Raw genomic sequence first — 23,669 nt, 5'->3', positions numbered from 1 at the left:
GAACTTTATACAGCTTGTGTATATAAGACGTATTACTTAGTCTCTCATTTTCACAATAAATTCGCCCGAAGTAACTTTCACTCAAATATCAACGTCTTTCAAATTAACGTGTACATTTATTAAGGATATAAGAAATATCTCGAAAACCTTTTTAGTTCACTCCGAATTAATTAATTTATCCAAATTACCATATTTAAATCGCGAAAATGCTTGTGAAAGATTCGCCGAAAAATTCAACATTTTTACGGTATACATTAAAACGACATTCTTTTTAATAAGTTCTAAGTAGTTTCGGGACTGTCTTTGGATTCTTCTCGGATGCTTATCAATTATTCAATCGGGGTTAATAAGTATGGCGAAGGCACGAAGGAACCGACGCGAGTTTCAAACTTACTCAAAATAAAATGGTTTGTAAACACGAAGTTTATTTCATTAATATCTTAAATATTAAGATGAAACACGAAACTTAGTTCTAAAACATTCGAAAGAACATTTAACTTAACGAACTTTTCTGCCGATATACACGTGTTCGATAAAATAAATATTTTATTCGCTTACAGGAGGAGGAAAGGTGTTAAAGTACAGAATTTCCAAATATTCTCTTAGTCAGGTACTATTAATCCACCAGTAAGCCATGGGAGAGGCTTTACCGCACTAGTAAGGCCTCTCGTGTGACCATTCTGTTTTTCTGGGCTTGAAGTTAACAAGTTTCTCTTTAAGTTATCTCAGTTCAGATGTCAGTCACTTCATCTAGTGCTCTTTCCTTAGATTCCGTTCCCGATTAAATTTCCGACGCTTTTCTCAAATCGGAGCACAACCCTGTTTTCGCAATCTTCAACTTTCAGATGGCACAGACAAGGTTTCAAAAGCCAACTCTACAATTTTAAATTAATACAGATCAACCCAAGAACAATTATCAAAGTAATTCTAATAAAAATAAAACTCATTTATCAAAAATATTATTTTAAACATTTCAAGTTTCCAAAGTAGAACCAATTTTAAGAAATGTAGCAATTCTTCGGGTATTAAAAATGATAAATATGTTAATTTCAAAAAAGGACAATCGTAAGATGCCATAATATTTTGAGAATACCAAGTAATTCCAACAAAATTAAAAATACTTAGGATTTAAATATTTTATAAGCCTTGGGTATTAAAAAAAAACAAAAATCAAAATAATTAAATGCCTTTCAAATATGAAAAAGAGTGAAATAAATCGTAGAATTAAAACAATATAAAAGGGTTTTAATGTATCCTAAATTGAGTAAAATAAAAAATAATCATTGTAAATCCCTCTCCAAGAACAAGATATTAGTCTCTTTTTGGAGAGGCACAGCGTTTCTAAAATAAGATATTTAATAAGTAGAAGGGTTTGAGTAATAAATTAAAATGAAATGTTTTTCTAAAGAAATCTAAAATAAGCTTAAGCTAGTCAGCCAATTATCAAAAAGGTCTTTTTAATTATAATTTAGCAAAATAATTCAAAGAAAAACTTGATTTCACCCTTACAAAATATGTACATCGAATATGACATTTACAAGATGGGCCGATGACGTGGTCCACGTCGCGGGTTCTAAGTGGACTGAAAAAGCCCAAACGAGAGAAGTCTGGAAAAAATACAAGAGGCTTAAATCCAGCAGTGGAGAAGACGGCTGACAAAGAAGAAGAAGAGGAGTCTGAGTCACAGTCTTCACAACTTTATTCCCATTTTTAATAACGGGCGTTTTTTAATAAGTCTACGAAAATAGTGTGAAATTGAAATGACTGTAAATATAATGAGAACCCAAATGAGCTTTTGAAAAGCGAGTTTTTTTGAAAAAAAAACACTGAAAAGACTTACATGAAATTTAGAGTTTCTTTTATTTGTTAAAGTATAAACGTGCAAGAACAACCATTAATTTAAAAATATTATTACATTTTTTGCAGATACTTACCAAGCCACCTTGTGTACTTTATTGGTTGAGTTCTTTAAAAATTTTATTTTAATTTTTTTTGTTTAATATAGTTACAAAAAACTTTACAATTTAATTCATTTACTACACATTTCTACTAATAATACTCGTATATCTTATACTCGTAAAGCTGTGCCTCTCCAAAAAAGAGTCTCTCTCTTGTAATTCGAATCGACTTACACGAAACTTAAAATACAAAAAAATAAGCTATACGACAAATTTTGATGGCTGTAAAATATTAAATCCATTGTTTTAAGGGATCAATATAAATTATTTATTATTAACATTACACATCCACTATCTTTTTTTAAGACATTTAAACTAAATATTTTATGAAAAGCAGTGAGAATTTTCTAGGGTAACTAAAACACATTTAAACAGAAAATATTACAACATTTTGAGTGCGTCCAAATACTTGTTCACTTAATCTGGATTATCTCCAACTATAGGAGTTATTTTCATATTATTTTTGATATCTCATCAAAGGTAAAGAAGAATATGGAACCCTGGGCATTTACGGGGCAGACGACCGTCATAGGCTGGTTTGAGTGATCACTTTACACACGTGTAACGTTCACCAATTCTACCCATTATTCACAACCACACTATTCAAATTCTTGGAAGTTCTTTATATATGAACCGATTTCGAAACGTTGTTCTTGAATCATTAGAATTTCACTAGAGACATCTATTGTTGTGATGAAAAGAAGCTTTTTTTATTGAGCAGCAACTCTTTTATTAGTATGTGAGATACGAATCCTGGATTATAATCACATACTTAAGAGACGCCAGAAAAAAACATTTTCATTTTTATTATTTCAGCTTATAATTTGACCACTTAATTTATATACAACGTTTTGATGAGATGTCAAAAATAAGATGAAAATAACTCCAATAATTGGAGATAATCCAGATTTTGTGAGTAAGTACAGTATTTGGATACAGTATTTTAAATAAAAAAATATTATGTTAAATTTTTTTACAGTTTGTTTATTATTGAAAATTAATTCTTGAGAATTAACTTTAATTTAATCGAAATTTGTCGAAACTTAATCCACTCTCTTGTATGAATAAGCTGCGAAATAGAGTTTAAGCCTCAACAGAGCCATGATAAGCGTTGTTGCGTAAGCCTCACATATAATGTATAGTCACACAGACGTTACGCAATACCGAAAATTTACTATCCTTATTTGAACAAGTTTAAAATAAAATAAAAAAACAACACAAGTTAAAACAGGGAGTTTCCGCTTAGTAAAAAGTTTTTTTCCAATAGATGTCTCTAGTGAAGTTCTAAAGATTCAAGAACAAGGTTTCTAAATTGGTTCATATATATAGAACTTCCAAGAATTTGAGTAGGGTGGTTGTCAATAATGGGTAGAATTGGTGAACGTAAAACCAGCCAATAAAGGTCGTCAGCCCCGTAAATGCCCAGACTTCCATATTCGTCTTCATCTTTGATGAGATGTCAAAAAATAATATTTAAATAGGGAGGTTTGGATTTTAAACTGGTAGCATTGTTTCTACAGACTTTCAATTTTACAGTTGACAGTGGATTAGTAGTCAGTACGTTTTGCCATGAATAGACTGAATGACTATTATGCGCGTCGTAGGTTCGGCAAATGAGCCGAAAATAATATTAAGCTTGATCTTCTTTTTCAACGAATAATTTTGTTCCCCGATGAGGCACATTTTGGTAAGCAGAATTGCCGAATTCAGAGTGGAGAAAACCCGGAAGCCTTTATCGAGACGCCCTTACGTCTACTCAACGTTTGGTGTGTTTTGTGGGCTGGTGGAATCATTGGCCCACATTTTTAAAATGACGATGCCGGCCAGAATGTTACGGTCAATGGAGAGCGCTACAGAACCATGATAACTGACTTATTCGTAACTCAGTTGATTGGGATTAATATGACAGAGCTGTGATTTCAACAAGATGGCGCAACATGCCACACAGTGGATGCCACCGTCAATTTATTGCTGGAAATTTGAATTTGCATACATCCTTTACTGTAAAAAAAATCCTATACTGTAAACATGTAAATTTAATTGACACGTTTGCACCGCCCTACCGCATTCCAACTGTTGAATGATAAAATGGGACTTCTTCATCTGAAAGTTCCGCCGTATTACGTTACGAAAATTCTCGTCGGCAAATTTTTTACAGGCTTTCATGTCCGCTGGTCTACGGAGTAAATTAGCTTTTTTATTATTTATTATTTCAAACATCTTACATCTGGATTAAAATTCAAAACGGGCCGACGCCTCCCCAGCAAAATATGGCTTGTATTATTTGGTGAAGGTTGTGTTGAATCACTGAATAATTTAAAAGAAATTAAGGTGAATTATTTGATAATAATGATTTCAAAAAATTACGCGTGTAGTAGTTACCTACCCGTAATAGACACAAAACTTAAAAAGAAAGAAGAATATAGATTTCATGTGATCTTACTATTTTCTCCGCCTCCGTAGTGTAATGGTCAACACGATTGACTACCGTTCTGGAGGTCCCGATTTCGATTCTAAGGGGGCGGTCAAAAAAATATTTAAGTGATTTTTTCACTCCAATATTTATTCAAGATTACTCTAGACTGGTACCTGAAGCGGAGGGCTGATCACCTTTCCATGTGTTAACAATCAAGATAACACTGCGTTCAAGTAATGCAGTACCCTATGCACCAACTTTTTAACCACATTTCGAAAGCGTTAATTCTCCTTTCTGCCGCTTTTATGGTTTATGTTTCAGCAGCATAGAAAAAAATGAGTGGAACCAACTCCTGACAAGCTTTATCTTGGTGTTGTTACTCACACCCGGTCTTTTCAGATTTTGTCTAGCTTAGACAGTCTGGATATTAACATTGTTTTATTTATAATGTATACCTCTATAGTGTAGTCGTTAAAGCGTTTGGCTACCGTGCAAGATGTCTCGTATTCGATTCCCAGGGGAATCAAAATAAATATCTTTATATATATTTATTTCATACGATTTTTATTTCATTTTTATTTTTTTAAAAGCTTCTACACATCTCACCAATAGATGTCTCTAGTGAAGTTCTAGTGATTCAAGAATAAAGTTTCTAAATTGGTTCATATATATAGAACTTCCAAGAATTTGAGTAGTGTGGTTGTCAATAATGGGTAGAATTGGTGAATGTTACACGTGTGTAAAGTGATCACTTAAACCAGCCTATGACGGTCGTCAGCCCCGTAAACACCCAGACTTCCATATTCTTTTTCATCTTTGATGAGATGTCAAAAATAATATGAAAATAACTCCTGTAATTGGAGATAATCCAGATTTTGTGAACAAGTATTTGGACACACTCAAAACGTTGTATTTCATATGACACTAGTCTTGTTCAAGAAGGTTGATCACCTTGTCTTCATGCAAATAACGATCAAGATGACACTGCGTCACTGCGATGCAGTACCCTATGCACCATTGGATGCGGATAAGGGCTACAAGAATAATTTATAATTTAAGGATAAGGACACACCTAAAACGTCATGAAAAGTGGTCGGTTTAGTCAGCCAACGGCTCGTACGCCTTGTGGATGTCCAGACCTCCGTATTCCCCAGGCGCGGGTAGTCACCCCGTTTCAGTTCAGCTACCTAATATATCTTTAAAATAATATTATTCCCCTTTTTATTTACACACGCGCGCGCCGGGTCGGATCCACCGTGGGTCTGTTTGTATAGGAAAACCAGGCGCCAATAACGTGAATCCGCCGCTGCACGTAATATCATCACCAATATTATTTTTACAAGAACACGTTACTCACTTTCCCTGAAAAAGCAATCTATCTAGTTTTACTAGAAAAAAAAGAGAAAAAATGAATGAATTAGAATGCCACACCAATCTGTCTTTACAAACAGTCTTCGCCTCTTCCAGATTCATGCTCTCTTCGTGCATCTTCTTCTCTTCTTCTTTAACAAAACTTAAACTCTGATCTTTCACAAACTCTCTCCAGGCACACTTGCGTCCTCCCAAGTCAGGTCCAAAGTTCAGAATAGAACTGCCGGCGGGAACCTGATGCCTTGTAACAGAGGCAAGTTTGATTAAGACTCTCGGGAGGCATGCGGAGTACATGGCCTAGCCAACTAAATCGCCTTTTCTAGACGACAGTTCTCTCACTCCTTTCAACAACGTCATATATAAAAATTATCCATTTTCAGTTGCGCATGTTTTCGGAATGCCCAGAAAATTCACTGTATCCTAGCAAAAGCGGCATATTTTTAACTTAATATTTACCCACTACATGGCTAAAAGTGTTGTTTTTTGCATTTTGAAGAAAAGGTATTGTTTAATTATTTTTTTTTAATATACTATATACATTTTCAAATGAAAAAAAGTCGTTCAGGTTTTACCTAAAAAGATCTGTTGCACAGTAAATTTTTAAAACATTTATTATATTTTTAAACTTTGAAAACGATCTCCTGAAAAATCAAGTTTTTTGATATATGACGTTGTCGAAAGGAGTGAGCGAGTTGTGACCAAAATTTTCAAAGCCTTATCTCTTCATTCCTCTCAAAATCAAACCATCGCACGCCTAAAATGCCTCGCAGATACTTATTCTTAAAGCTAAGTACCCGACTGCTTTGGGCCCTTGTAAGGTGCCATGTTTGAGAGCCGTATAAGAGAATAGGAGCAATGCAGGCATTGCTCCTCATACACACACGCCGATTATTCCGACACCTCACCTGACAATATTTGAAATACTTTTTATTATCATATCAAGTTTTTGTTAATTTTCAAGATCATGTTAAGTTTTTCTCAGTTTTTCGCATCTTATATTACCCCACCACGCTCGTGTCATAAATTTGTTTTGTTTTAAAATGTGGAACAAAAGCAAAATGAAGGAATAGGTAAATGATCAAGTGTTAATTTTATGAAAATTGTAAAAGGTTTATATTCTTGATTTTTCCCTTTTTTTGTGTATATTACAATGGTTAAAAACAAAGAAAAATGTATTAAAAAAGAACTCCACCGACAAGACACGCAAGGTGGCTTGGTGGGACTCTGCATTTTTTTTTATGTTTAAAATAGTGATATAAATAAATGTATACAATTTATTTAATAAAAAAATATTAAAAATAAAAAAAATACACAGATTTTTTTTTCATCATAACATAACCACATTAACAATTTGACGTATTGGAATTAGTTTGAACAAGCCGAAAATTGTTAGCGTTCAGAAAAATACTTATTGTATGTGAGAAGCCAGGTGGCCATTGTTAAGGAATAAATATTGATGTCCCTTAAGGTCTAATATTTGTATATTTTTCCTAAAACTTGTCACCTAGTTGTTCCCATGTCAGGATATGAATACACGCCCAACTCGGCATTGCTTCTCGTACAAATTTACTCACGACATAATAATTATCTTAATAGCCGTGATAAATATTATAAATCGTAAATACTTATGAATTACTAATCTTTCCAATTCTAGATTAAATTCACTATCAAAATGTGGAAATTCTGACTAAAATTTTAATCAATTATATTTATATTTAAGATATATAATTAACTAAACGTAATCGTCCGCCTCCGTAGTGTAATGGTCAGCACGCTCGGCTACCGTTCTGGAGGTCCCGGGTTCGATTCCCAGGGGGGTCAAATGAATTGACTGTTCCTGAAGTGGAGGGCTGATTGCCTTTCCTTCGTGTGTTAACGGTCAAGATAACACTGCGTTTGTAATATGCAGTGCCCTTTGCACCATTGGGTGCTGATAAGGGTTTGAATGAATAAATTTACCATCACACCGCTTCTCCGCAGGGGTAGGCAGAGATAATAGAACCCCACACCAATCTGTTTTGCAAACGATCTTCACCTCCTCCATATTCATGCTGTCCCCATACATACCCGCCGATCTGACCATGCCCAAGTATTTGATATACTTGATCATCTTAAAGATTTTCCTCTTCTTTAAAAATCAACCACACTCGTGTCATAAATTACTATTATTTTTCATTCTTTCAATTCACATACCCAAACTATCTTAACTCAACTTCCTTAATAGTATTGATAATGCTTATCTTAGCCTTGAATTCTCACCTCATATCACCATTCGAACATCTATCATAATTCGAAAATGAACGGAATTATATGTACTTTTGATTTGAAAACACGAAGAGGATTTCAGAAACTTTTTAATACAAAAAATGTTTTAGGATAACTCCGATGAGTGAAATTAGTCGAAAGTACAAAAAAGTGAGGGTATGTATAACTCATACGAATTACCATCAAAGCTTATCTCAGCCTTGCATTCTTTCCTTATATCATCATCCGAATGTCTATCATACGTCGTTTTTTCGATTCGTCTGAGGGATCGCAATTATTATATCAATTTAATTAGTTTTTTTTAAACTTGTGCACTACAATGCAAAGGTGTTTCATTATGAGTTCTGACCTACTTTTTACATAGCTTAGACTATGATTTTCTCTGCGTTAATCTAACCATGATGTTTGTGTGAAAGCACTAAAATAAATAAAAAGAATTGACCTACTTTCGGTTTTATCATGAAATATGCATTAGTTATAAATTCAGGTAATATTATAGAATGAAAAAATTACTTGTATTGAAGCGAAGCGATGTAAAGACAAAGCGAATAATTTGGGAATAACGTTTTTATTCTAGACTATAACTTTGCGAATATCTCTAATTATGTATTTAGTTTGCTTTATAATGAAAACCTGTTTTAAATAAATTTTTAACTTAATATACACCTCACATTTCAAAAGACGCCTTTTTTACAATGTTGATACTTTTTGGTTTTTAGACGATGTCTACAGAATCACTGCTATCTTACATTTTCACGCTTTTAAAATCAACATATTTTTATTATTTTTAAGTGATTCGCTTTTAAGTATTTTTAACTGCAAAAAAATGGATTTGGCTGTATTTAAAAAAAACACAGGCATATAAAAAGACGCTCGTTTGACACATAATATGAGTATTATGATCATAAATTATTAAGGACCAACTTAAAACATGTTGTTTTAAAAGATATTAAACATAATTTGAAAACTTCTAATTATTAAAAAACGTAGCTAGTTATAAAAATCTAGCTTCAAAACTATATAACTGACTAAATATCGTAAAATTAAATTAAATCAAAATAATATTTCTAATACTAATACTCTAGAAAATTGAGCCGAAATTGTTAGTCTGAAATTATATTTTTATATTTAAAAAAATCAATATTGTTTTTTTGACATTATACATTAAAAAAGTGTGTTGTCTGCTAATTTTATTCAGTATTATAGTATTGAAATTGGTTATAAAAAAATGAATATTAGTGGAGAGCTAAAATTGGTTTATTTCATATGTTTTACAAATGCCTTAGTGTTCAAAATAAATAAACGCAAAATGAAACCAGGGTTTTTTTAAAGTCACGTTTTGTTTTATAATTATTCGTATACTCTGTTCTCACGTGGCATGGCAGTATGCCTCGGTGCTCTTTATTATTTATAAATGGGATTTTGTTGTATAACAATTTCTCCAATTGTTGCCAGTACTAACTCTAGTTATGTAATGGTGATATCGACTTTTCAATAGACCATTGCAACTGACAGGCAATTTGTTATGCATATTTTAAAGACGGTCCAATAACCATATTATTCGTATCCATGCTTGATACAAGTACCTATAGTATATCTCATTTGTTCCAGTTTCTTCGGCTGTAATATGAGCTGTCAGGTACATGCGAGAATAATACCGTTAGAATAATTGAATGTTATCGAAGACTCTAGATGAAAATATGTATTTGTATAAAAGGGTTTGTTGGGGATTTTTTTTTAAGAACAGGAAATTGGACAAATTATATAAGATGGGTACCTACGTCATCAGATTTTAGGGTGGCTTTAATAAAATATTATATAAGCTAATACTGAGTCAGCGCCGAATTTTAAAATCTGCAATATCCAGTTTTGATCAAATAAAAAAAAGCAATAAAATGATTGGCGAATGGTTATATACTAATGTTACTAACATTTTTATTAAAAAAATAAGTAAAAAGGACTAACCACAAAGTTAATGCTTTAAAAATAAATAATATTGAGAATAAAAAAAAAGTTTTTAATAAATATCGTCAGGATATTCTAACATATAAAATAATATCAATGACATTAAATAGTTATTTTATTAATAGCGAAGTGGCTAGTGTGTAGCGACAATTTTCGCATATACGGAAAGCGTTTTGAAGTGATGGAAAAGTCGATAAGTTATTGTGAGAACATGAGCGGGGAGAATATAATAGTGTTTTGAATACAGTGATAGAAGTACGTCCGTGGAAGCTTACATAATGTAGGGACATTATTTTTTTTTTGTTTAAACAAAGTTAAACATGGAATTGGAAAATGAAGAATAAAAGTAGCGTTATTGCCGTTGATATGTAATGAAAGAATTAAAAATACAAGTCTTTGAAGTGAATGAAGGTAAGGCTGAATTAAAGATAGTGTGAAAGAATAATAAATTCATTTTAAGATGGTTTGAACTCGTGGAGCGTATGAATGATGATATACGATAGTATATTTGGCTGGTGTAAAATGGATAGTGAAATGAAACTAAATCAATTTAAAGTCTGAAATCTGGTCTTGTCAAAAGTTTACATGTAACTAGATGTAAGGAATATGAAGTATGCTAGGACTTAGGCTCATGACTTTCTATCCTCTCTGCCTTCTCTCGCAGAGAAGCGGCGTGATGTTAGTAGTAGCGGTAGACTTGATTAGCGCGATTCTTTATGTAGAAATGAATTATTCTAATTTTAATTAAAATTGAAATGTTCTAAGTTAAAATTGAATTCTTGGTAAAGTTCCACACGCTTCTACGAGGGATGATCTATTAGCGCTGTCATCCATTATCTTACTGTTTGGTCCCTACAGACACTCGAATGAATAAATGAATTAGATGGCTGTCCAGTTAATCTATGATCTGGCGATATTCTATACCTCTGAATACAGGTAGTTTAGTTAATATTTTCACAGTTAAAAAATTTACTCTTCTGACTGCAAAGTACCTTACATATATTTATTTATTTTTGTTTCATCAAACAAATAATTACAAATTACAATAATGTGCCCTCACTGAGTTTGCCCGAGCCGAGGACTCATTTAACAATATTTATGTTGCAATCAAATAAAACGTGGCTGAATGATGCGATCTATTTCAGATTTTCCCGCTTCCACTATCCTTTTTATTTGTTCTCCACTTTTAATACTTTTAATAAATAGTTTTTTTTCTCTTCTTTTAATAAATAGCTCTTTTATTTGTTTTCTACTTTTAATGACTTTATGGATAATGGAAGCAGGTTGTACAACTTTAGTTATATAATGTATGTGGTACAGCCAGATGTATACATACTAGAGATATTTGAGAAGTCCTGTGTTAAATGGAATAGTACCACTTATTTAGTTTTGATTTGAGTACGTATTTGATCTTTTTGCATTTTTCGCCATTTGTCGTTGTTTAATCTACCTGGTCTCAAGTCCAAAATGGTATTTTTCTCCATATGTCATTGTAATTTACTCGCTCTTAAACCAAAAAAGGTCATAATTACATATGCCGTTGTATAACCTACTTGGTCTTAAGCCCAAAAAGGTAATTTTTCCAATTGTCGTTTAAAAACCTACCTGGTCTCAAACCCAAAAAGTTTATTGGTTCCATTTTTCGTTTTATAACCTACCTGGTCTCAAGGCCAAAATAGTAATTTTTCTACTTATTTATATAACCTACCTGGTCTTAAGGCCAAAATTGTATTTTATCCATTTGCTGTTGTATAACCTATCTGGTCAAGGCCAAAAAGACAATTTATTTCCATTTGCCGGTGTATAACCTAGCGGGTCTTAAATCCAACAAAGGTAATGTTTTTCACTTGATTTGTATAACCTATCTAGTCTTAAGGCCAGAAAGGTATTTTTTCATTTGTCGTTGTATAACCTACCTGGTCTTAAGGCCAAAACGAGTAATTTGGTTTGTTCCAGCCTTCGGACGAGCGAAACCAATTACCTGAATGAGGCCTACTCCTTTTACGCCGCAATTAGGGGTAGGGCCTACTACTCGCGGGCCTCTAAGGAGGACAGATCTGACCTGATGGTGAAGAAGCTGCGCTACTACGCCAGGTTCATAGTGGTGGGCCTGCTGCTCAAGAAGATGAAGCTGGTGAAGGAGCTGGTGATCGAGCTGGACAGGCAGGTTGTGGACTACTCCAGTACCTACGATCCCGAGGATCAAATAGAGTGGAACGTGGTTCTGGACGAGGTCAAGTCATTCATCAAAGCGGAGGCCATGATAGCAGTGCTTCACGCAGACTCCAACCCTATCATCATATCTCATCGGTGAGTGCAATTTATTTTAACTAATTCTTATGACACGTATATACGCACACACACACGCACACACACACACACACACGCACACACGCACACACGCACACACGCACACACGCACAAATACAGGAATATGCACATGCATACGTTTCATGTTGTTTCATGTTCCGACCGAAAATATTCCAGTTTAAAACTCACCTTTAATCTTCTTCGTGTTAGCTTCTTTCATGATCAGCCTCCACTCTGCTCCTCTCTACAACTCGGTGTACGCGCTACAACACATGTCAGAGATAATTTGGTCCATGAAATTTAATCGGGTTTGCCCTCTGTAGTTTGTGCATTCGCGCATGCCTTCCGAAATCGTAAGAAGCAGGTGTGGGCGTCTCATATTATGGCCTATGGCTCACTGTTGTGTTACTTTATTTAGTAAGTATCTAGACTCCCCAGCCCTGCTTAATACCTCGTTGTTCTCTACATGTTTTAACCAATGAATACCCAACACGCGCCTGTAGCACAACACCTCAAACGCCTTCAGCTGACTTCGGTCTACCGTCATAATAGTCAGCGCTTCGCTTCCGGGAGAAATAAACATTGAGTTTAAAATTGTGTAATTTTAAGATCAGGTATTTTAATTACTTCAATCCAACCGTCATATCTCTTTTATTAGTCTTTTTTTTATCTCGAGATATTTGTATGGAGATACAGACTCACACACTGGAATATGCATATGTAGGTATTATGATGTTAGCTTCCAACCGATGAAGTTTTTTTCCTGGTTACAAGTCACCTTAAATAATGAGTTTAAAATGGTGTAATTCCACATTCAGTCGTTTCAATGGCGTAATTTTGCTGATAAAAAGACAACTTCTCGATTACCGAAAGCACTCCGATAGATTAAGCTTTTATATCAGCATAATATCATTGTAAGAGAGTAAGTTTTCTTCAAAGAGAGGATAAAAGCGACCCGATGCAGCAGAAAATGGATTCTAATGGATCATTCGGATTGAATACTCTTAAAGGGCAAATACAAGAATGGAATGAAAAGAACCATGAGTGTTTACAAAGACCGGGGGAAGATGTTTCTATTGACAATTTTATATGAATTTCATAAAAGATATTACAATCTCATAAAATATACTGTTCTGTATGTTGAAAATGATTCCAGTAAAATCCAACAAAAAAATCTTTTCTCTTTCCATCAGTCTCTTTTGAACTCAGAAAAAAATATGATGAATATTTGGAGCACTTTGTGCTTTTTCATTTTATCCCTTCCCAAACAAATAAGTATTTATTGCTTTTCTTGTAAATAATATATGTATATAAAATACATTAGCGAGCTTATTGCTAAGTAGCAATGTCTTTATCGAAAAAAAGAATTTCAGAAAGAAATGTAAAACTAGGGATACTTGAAAAGAGAAAGAGGTGGTATGGACACTTGAAGCGAATGGATAACGAGAAAATGAGTAAGAAAGTGTGTTTGGCAAAGGTGAACGGGAGAACAGAACTAAGATGGCCAAAACAGATTTGGCACGACCAAATCAGACATCATTTTCAAACACCGCGCACCGGTATAAATATAATATAATAACAACTACGTATGTAGTTTTTTTTCACGTGAATTTTATTTGATCAGCAACAAGGTTTCGTCGTAACCGACATCATCAGACTGGTGTCAGTTACGACGAAATCCAGTTGCTGGTCAAATAAAATTCATGTTGGAAATAAAACATAGTTAAATAAATGTATTCTATTAAAAAAAAACGTTAATAATAATCGGTAAATATTACCACATCGTGACTTTACTTTAAAATCTTTACTAGTAAATAATAATTTATCGAATTTAATAATACCCAGGTAAGATTACTGTGCATCAAATTATTACATTGTACAATACGTTCTCTCAACCTTTTTTTGTCACTTGTAACGAAATGCGAGTAATTAACGTGACACCTCCTTGAAATTTCACTCTCAATTCTCGTCCAATTATCGATTATCGAAGCTCCACTCTAAAGGTTTACTTCCACTATATTGTAACGTTTAATGAACTCATGTAATATCGAACCCTTTTTGCTCGTATCACATCTGACCATGAGCATTTTTTATTTTGAATTTAGCAATTTTGAGTTGAAAGGTAGCGTGATCAATAGCGCTCAACATGGAGAGTGTGAAAACACTCTAATTCTTTACCCTCAGGGGATATTTCTGCGACATCACAATACATTTGTGGAACAATGTTTAGGAGATCTCTTCAAAAAATACATTTAGAAAAAAACCCTTTTAAATTGTAATGGTTGAAAAATTTAGCGTACCGAATACGAGCTACAATTTTCACTCTGCTGCTATTGAATCCGTGTATCAAAGGACCCTTTTCATCATATTCAAATCATTATTCCTTGACCAAACTTGTAATTTCATTTCATTTCCTTCGACGCTTGTACTGACAGTCCTAAACGACTTTCGATTCTTCAACTAATTCAATACATTTTTCACATCACATACAGATAGATAAAACTCGAGTTTTTTCCTTCTTTATAATTCATTTTTTCCTTCACTTGTGAATTTTTTTACGAATATAAATATTTTTTCGGATTTTAACATTATCAAGTATTTCAAATACTTGGGCGTGGTCAGATCAGCAGTTGGAATGATCGGCGAAGATTGTTTGCAAAGACAGATTGATGTGGCGTTCTATTTTCTCTGCCTACCCCTTTTTGAAGCGGCGTGATGGTTAGCATTTTTTTAGTAACCGAAAACAAATGAACATTTTATTTGTAAAGAACATACCTTAAACTACTTCTCTACATAGTCACCTAGCAAATTTAAGCCCTTGTCGTAAGTGTGACGAGTGTTTTGTATCTCAGCGTCATATTTCTCCACCGCCAGTGTATTGAGATTAAAAGACAGGCTGACGTGGCGTTCCATTCTCTCTGTCTACCACAGCGGGAAACGATGTGATAGTAAGTAAGTTAGTAAGTTAAACGTCACTCGGTTAGTTTAATTTGATTTTCTATTCCAAGATGTAGTGCATCATGGAAAATCCATGGGGATATGGGAGGGTTGGTCGGAAGGCGGAAGTAAGTGCAACCCTTCTCTGATAACATCGTTAGACTTAATTAACGATGCACTCGGCTTGCTACGTCTTGTCAACCTGACACTCAGTAAGCTAATGGAGAGAGAGCTCGGTATATTGCAGAATTTGCATGACGAAATTCCTCTAAAATGTGCCGAAGAAATTTAGAAGAAATTTAAGAATCTTACATACAATTCACGAGAGTCTCTGATAAATAAAAAGCTTGCTCAACTCATCCATAAATGCAGCCGAGAACTCACATATGAAAGAATGTGTCAGTTTAATGATATAAACAATGTATTTTGTGCATTAAAAACATATTATTTTTGACATCTCATCAAAGATGAAGAAGAATATGGAAGTCTGGGCATATACGGGGCTGACGACCGTCATAGGCCGGTTTAAATGATCACTTTACACACGTGTAACATTCACCAATTCCACCACACTACTCAAATTCTTGGAAGTTCTATATATATGAACCAATTTAGAATATTATAGGAGTTATTTTTCATATTCTTCATCTTTGTTGAGATGTCAAAAAAATTAAATCGTTAACTTTCATTTCTACCACGAGTTAGTGTTTGAAAAAAGTTGTATTACACAAACTGAACGATGATTGAAAAGGAGATTGTTATACATACAGTGGTATACAAGTTCAGAAAAATCAATCATGGGTAGAATGGTGAATGTTAAATTATAAATATAAATACTTATGAAGATGACTTAAATCAGCTTAAAACAGGTCGTAAGGCCTGTTACCTCCATTTTCTTATGCATATATGTTAAGATGTCAATAAACACATCTAGATATATTTTTAGGGCTAGACAAGAAATTCATTTAAAAGACGAAGTTATATTTTTTAATGTAGGCTAGCAGACCCTAAGCGTGGGCAATTTTTTTGTGTAGAAGAGAAATTTATTTGAAATCAAGTATGTTCATGACGACTTGGTATTGAACATGATAACATAACTGTAAATATTTTAAATGAATTGTGTAAAATGTGCCCTTGGCACGGGAAAACTGGGTAAGAGTACGTTATTGTAACATGAAATTATATATATAATATGAAATAAAAATAAATAAAATGATAATATGGCACCATAAGCCAGAGACGTGTATTTCATATGGTGATCACCAACCAGTCTGATGATGTCGGTAACGACGAAACCCGGTCGCTGGTCAAATAAAAATAAAGTGGAAAAGCTAAAAATATTGGTTTTAATGTAATAATATATTAAAAATGCAATTCCATCACGAAGTGTCGGTGGATAATATAAATCATATGGTATAGGCTGAAAAGCAGTATCTACAATCGCGTGCATGCAGGAGAACGTAGCCAGTACCTACCCTACCATACGAAATAGTGCCTACCTTACGTTACTATACATCTCTACGCCTATCCTAGTTAAAAACCTGTGCACGCCACTAACATATACATACACTTATCAATGAAGACCGCGCGTGAAAACGTGGTCCAACCCGCAGATATAAACTAACCACGCACTGTGGACAAATTTGAAATTCTAGTGCCATTTGAATTCGTACTTATTTAAATAAATTTAAATAATTGAACAACGACTTTCGTTTCTCGGAGACTTCGCAAGTTGAACTTTCGCGTGTAACAGATTTACCGTATCAAAATATCAACAAAAATATACATTTTCAGATATGTAAATTCCAAGAATCTTGTCAAATTTCCGATGCAAAGATGGAGCTGCGTGGTCGCGCCGTAGGTCGATCAAATCATTATATATATTTTTTGACATCTCAACATAGATGAAGAAGAATATGGAAGACTGGGCATTTACGGGGCGTATAACCGTCATAGGCTGGTTTAAGTCACTTTACACACGTGTAACATTCACCAATTCTACCCAAGATGGACAACCATACTGCTCGAATTCTTGGAAGTTCTTTATATATGATCTAATTTTGAAACATTGTACAAAAATCACTGGAATTTTCACTAGTGACATCTGTTGGTGAGACGAAGAAGCTTATTTTTATTGGACAGAAACTCTTATGTAAGAGTTTCTGCTCAACTGCAACAAATATATAAGAATATGTAACTTTCATATTCTTCTTCATCTATGATGAGCTGTCAAAAAACAAAATGATAAATAACCCCTTTAATTGGAGATAATCCAGATAGTAAACAAGAATTTGGACACACATGGAATGATGTTAAATAATTATATCGCTGGAACATATCTCCCAAATTCCGAAAACGTAAATTTGTCACAGTTCCCGTCAATTAAGCATTTTTCGAAATTTTTAGCGACGAATTTGAGATTCTGCTGTCCAATTAATGATTTTAGACTTTTTTTAGAATAAAAGTTGGACGGAAACGTAATTAAATTCGTGAAACAAATCCCTTCGACACGAACGATGTAGGGGGATATTTCTACAGGTAGGTATTTAAATTTCATCTCTGAAATCGCTTAAATAATAAAACGGAAGATTGAAAAAAAGATGATTGAGAGATAGATGAAAGATCGGAGAAAGAAATATTTATACAATGGAATCGTTTTCAACAAAAACGTTTAATGTAAAATAACATCCGACACGAAAAATATTCCGTCCTGATAAAAATGTTCCTTTTAATTTGTACACAGTTTGGCATTTACAGAATTTCTTTTGAAGCGATGTAAAATGCTGATTCCGTAAAGCTGATAGCACATTTGGCTACCATGCTTAAGGACTCGGGTTTGATTCACAAGGTTGTGGAAATAAGCCCCAGTGATTTTTTATTCTAATGTTTATACCGTCCTGGCTTGGTACCTGAATCGCAATACATTTCCTTTACCTACAGGGTGGTGCAATATTAATCACGCTATCCGAAGATGTAACAATTTTTACAAATGACATCGTACGTTAATCATATTCGACAGCTCTAGTATACAAACAAATTGATAAAACGGGAACAAATGTGTAACAACACTGGCAGTAGCCATCTTTATATCATCTTTTATACTTGACAAAAGAATTGTAAAGGTCCAAATAAAGATTTCCATTACTTTTTTTTTTATTTTGTAAAAAATTTTTCAAAAACAAAATGAGAAAATAAATTTTGCACCACCTTAAATATTTTTATATACTGCAGCTGTTGAGTTTACAAATGTCAAATATGGTTGACGTACGACGCCATTTGCAAAAATTAGAACATCTCCCGATAGGGTGCCAGATTTTGCCCCACCCTGTACTTATCTAACAACATAACAATGCTTATAAACGATGCATTGTCTTATGCAATACTGAGTACGTATGAGTATTAGAAGAAAATGAAAGAAATATAATTATCGTCTAAAGAAATATAAGTATTTGTCTGGAGCATTCTGTTATGTGAAAGCGAAACGTGGACTATCGGGCAGGTAAAACGGAGGCGGCAGGAGGCCTTTGAGATGTATTACCACAGGCGCATATTAGGGATTCATTGTTCAGAATATGTAAGAAACAGTGAGCTTTTAAGCAGAGCCACTGAGTCTTAATTTCTAAATGAAGAAGCCAAATGGATAGGTCATAATATAAGACACCCAGGCCTGCTTCTTACGATTGCGGAAGGCGTGTGCGAAAGCACAAACTACGGACGACGACCCGTTTAACCTGCATGGACCAAATTATCTCAGACGAGCAGAAGATAGAGTCGGTGGGAACTGATCATGAAAGAAGCAAACAAATTATCACAAAAAATTTAACCCAAGATGAATGAAGAAGATCCGTGATATGGCACAAATAACTTCAAAGTGAAATTTTTACCAAGAGCGTAGGATCGTTACGGTTCTAGTGAAATTTTCTGCTCGTTATCACTTAAAAGTAAAAACGCAGAATAAGCATCGGATCGTTTCCTCAATCACTCTTGTCTTCGTTATTAATCTTGTTGAAACATCACACTTTTAATCGTCAGAATTTCGGTCGGGAAGGAGAAATTCTCTCAAAATGATTTTGACGAATCAGAAGATTTTGACGTATGTGACATATTTGGACGTATGTACCCTTTAACAAAAACCTGTTTTTCTCTCGAAAACTCGCTGACACAGATGTGTACGAGTATATCTGAAAATTGAAATCGCGTTCTCATGTAAAATCAATTTCCCCTAAAAAAAAGGTATTCATAATGATTTTAAACCATACTCTCACAATTATACGATATACACAACCATACGAAATTATTTAACATAACAATTTTATATTTTGACTTCTCAATATAAATGAACAAAATTATGGGATTTAGGGGTAACGGCCTGTCATAGACTGGTAAAGTGATCATTTTACACACATGCATCATTCGCCATTCTATTTATGATTGACAACCACACTACTCAAATTTTCGGAACTCCTACAATACGAACATCATTAATCTCATCATCCGTAGATATGAATTCACAAGACCCATCTTTACATAATTTTCAAAAATTTGGCAAGTTATTTAATTGACAACATTGAGGGTATGTCCTAATCCCTATTCACAAATATGGGTTTTTGCACTTAGTAACTCTTGAGTGGAAAAATGCAGATGTCTGAACGAGAATTCGGAAACATACGTTCTGAAAATTTTAACCTATTTTCATTTTTGGCGCAGTTTGAGCCCGCTGACCACGCCGCCGGTCGAGCGGTCTCCAATGATGAGCCTCAGCCTTCAGGAGATCCTCATCATCGGGAGTTGCTCAGAGCAGGTAAAGTTCTCCGAGCTGACCATGGACATGTTCAGGATGCTGCAGACCCTAGAACGGGAGCCCCAAGAGGACTACAATCACCTCTACGACGCATCTCCGGTCACTCTGCCCAGCAGGAACTACGACGGGATGCCGTCTACAGCAGGTTTGGATATTTTCAATAGTTTTTTCTTTCTCACTTAAATATCTTAAAGATAGTTTGATTTTAGATAATTATCCATTTCATTTTTATACTCAATTGAATTCCCTGTAAAAGTTTTATATACAGGTGAGGAAAACCAAGTGTAACTTATATGTAACATATCGCTCACTCCTTTCAACAACGTCATATATCAAAACACTAGATTTTTAGGAGATCGTTTTTAAAATAAAAAAAATAAATGAAATGTATTAAAAGTAAATATCAATCCACTTATTGAACTTTTTACTGTGCGACAGATATTTTTAGGTAAAACCTGAATGTTTTTTCTCCATTTGAAAAATATTTAGTATATTAAAAAAAATAATTAAACAATCTCTTTTCTTAAAAATGCAAAAACAACACTTTCTGCGCTGTAACGGGTAAATGTTAAGTTAAAAATATGTCGCTCTTGCTGGGATATAGTACATTTTTTGTGCATTCCGAAAACATGCACAACTGAAGATTGACGATTTTTGATTTATGACGTTGTTGAAAGGAGTGAGCGATATATTTATGATGTGTTTATTTTACATATTGTTCCTTTTTTACTGTGTATAAGCTGAAAACATTTTTCAGTTGAAAACAGAAAGAATAAAAAAAGAAATGAGAATTAAATAAAACTAAAAAGAGTCTAGACACGTTAAGCTTTCGAGCGAGTTGGGTCTTCTGAGTCTTACTTTTTTATACATAAAATAAAAAGTCTTTTACGATTCACAAACAAATTTTTATTTATATACATTAAACGTGTCTCTTGACTTGAGACAAATCATCCACCATACGAAAGAAGTTTGAGAATCCCAGTTTTTTACTACCCGACATTTGGCTGGCATAAGTGATCACTTTATATACTTTTTCGGATTTGGTACACATGTTTATTATTAACAGTGTTAATTATTAACGAGTCAAATAGTCCACTTCCGTAGTGTAATGTTCAGCACCCTCGGCTAACGTACTGGTGGTCCCGGGTTCGATTACCAGGGGGGGGGCAAATAAATAAAAGTCATTTTTCACTCTTGTATTTATTCAATATTACTCCGGCCTGGTACCTGAAACTCAGGACCAGTTTTTTTTTTCATGTGTTAACGATCAAAATAACACTCCTATTTTATAATAAATAAACGTTTTTGAAAAAATGGACGAATATCACATATGTTTGATCGGAGCAAGCTTGTGTTAACGACCAAGATAACACTGCTTTTATATGATATAGTGCTCTATGCATATATGAATATCACTTATGTTTTAAAGGAGAAAGCTATATATGTACTACAAAAATTGTAAATTGATAGCACAATCTATTAAAATTATCTATATGTTCAAAATATTACGGAACATGTAAAAAAAAAACATTTTTTTTCGTTCACAAATAAAATGATCATATAATTCAAATGTTACGTTGTTTTAATATCACAATAAATATATTATTATAACTCAATTATTATGTCAATAATATATATTAATCAGTCTTGATAAAGAAGCGGTTAGCTTCGAAACCGGTAGACATAACAATTAATTTATAATAAAATATTTATAGTGATTTTAAAACAAAGTTACATTTAAATTATAAAATGCAAAATCAAAAAGTTAGTGCTTCATTATAATTAGTTATAATGATTAAAGAAAACACTTATTTTATACCACTTGAGTTTTATTAAAGACTACATGTTTCAGAAGTTAAACTTCCATCATTCACATAAAGGCCAAATTATGAATTATTAAGAAAATTTAGAACTCCAAAAAAAACTAAATTCTAATAATAATTTATTAAATAATATATTTTGCTTTCCATTTTTCCTTTGTTTTCAAACTCCGCCCCTTGACTCACCCCCTCCCCCTAACTTTCCTCTCCTTATTTAAAGAACAATTTTATATTTTATATTTAAGTTATTATACAGACCTGAATGATGGAAGTTTAACTTCTGAAACATGTAGTCTATAATAAAACTCAAGTAGTATAAAACAAGTGTTTTCTTTAATCATTATAACTAATTATAATGAAGCACTAACTTTATGATTTTCCATTTTCACCATGTCTTACCACAAAGTTAATGCTGAAACAATAAATAAAATAATTAGTTATAAAATAATCATAATTTGAAGAAAATTTTAACCAATGATTTTTTAGACAAAAGTGTGGCTACCGCTTTAACTCACAGTTTGGGAATCCACATTTACTTTTCCTATCGTTTTCGGAGCGTCGCGTCGTGGACCAGACTGCCTATCATAAAAAATGAATGAGAAGACGCATTGTCGCCTTAGGATACGAACTCAAGTCAGGGATAGCGCAAACACCCCGCGTTAATCGGGACACTTTGTCCTTTTGGGAGGTTCCGTGGCAGCATTAGGCCTCATTCCCCGGACCTCAGCTCGACGGACGTCTCCGCCGAGACTGTATTACTGGGGAAAGTGTCCGCTATAAAATGTTTAAGTGTGAACGGTGTCAAGGCCAGTCGCAAGAATGGGAGCATATCCCGAAGACCCACGCTCCCCAAGCACGCGACACGTTGAGGCTTTTTGCTTTCGTCGGTGTAACGTTAAGAACGTTGTACAATCGGCACGGATTCGTAATATACATATTCAAACGTGCAGTAAAATGTAAGAATATTGTAAAAAACCAAACAATTGAGAGAATAATAATTATAATTTGTTTTTATAAAATATAATAAAATAACTTTGTTCTTAACTACTTTTCTATTGGTACATTTTATATTGAAGTAGAATATGAAACAACAAAAAAAAACATTAAAGAGAAAATGATATTTTTTATTGATATCTCAACATAAATGAAGAACGGAAAAATATTCAAACATTCAGTAAAATCTAAGGATATTGTAAAAAATAAAAACTCGAGAGAAATTTTTTTTTTCATGTCGATATGAATGAAGAATGGAAAAAATATTAAAATATTCAGTAAAATCTAAGAATATTGAAAAAAAACTAAACATTTGAAAGAAAAAAAGATTTTTTATTGATATCTCGATATAATGAAGAATAAGCAAAATATTTAAATATTCAGTTAAATCTAAGAATATTGTAAAAAAAACACTTGAGAGAAATTTTTAATTTTATTTTTTATCTCTCAACATAAACAAAGAATGGTCGAAAATAAATTCGATAAAAATTTCGAATAACGAAATGATGAAAAAACGGAACACACAGATCCGATGATCTATGAAAAGGAAGAAGGAAATGAAGAAAATATTTCCAATCGCCAACTCGTATGTAAAACAATTTGTGAAGAATATTAAGTATATTTCAAAGAGATAAAAAAAACATCTCTGGAAACCAAATATTTATTTAACTCAACCATGGATGCCGTCGATTGCGCATTCATACGAATATATTATTTCATAAGACGGTGTCAATTGAAAATATATATAATACACCACTTCCGCAAATATAAACAGTGTGGTAGACAATCATGAGTACAATGTTGAATGTTACTCGCGTATAAAGTGATCACTT

At 33.4% G+C, this 23,669-nt stretch overlaps 1 protein-coding gene across 1 annotated transcript in view; it reads left to right on the top strand.

Annotated features, from left to right (window-relative positions):
• The window catches only part of LOC148300362 (protein SCAI), a 107,796-nt gene that overhangs the window by 17,586 nt on the left and 66,541 nt on the right, over positions 1-23,669 (top strand). The window contains exons 3-4 of the mRNA XM_088274899.1: positions 11,932-12,285; positions 19,930-20,186. Coding sequence (XP_088131025.1) covers positions 11,932-12,285; positions 19,930-20,186 — 611 coding nt within the window. The remainder of the gene's footprint in view (positions 1-11,931; positions 12,286-19,929; positions 20,187-23,669) is intronic.

The sequence above is a fragment of the Brachycentrus maculatus genome, unplaced genomic scaffold, assembly GCF_059751285.1.
Source record: "Brachycentrus maculatus isolate JH-2025_06_01 unplaced genomic scaffold, ASM5975128v1 h1tg000743l, whole genome shotgun sequence".
NCBI lineage: Eukaryota > Metazoa > Arthropoda > Insecta > Trichoptera > Brachycentridae > Brachycentrus > Brachycentrus maculatus.
The sequence above is the reverse complement of the archived record's forward strand: the minus strand, read 5'-3'. Positions and strand labels throughout refer to the sequence as shown.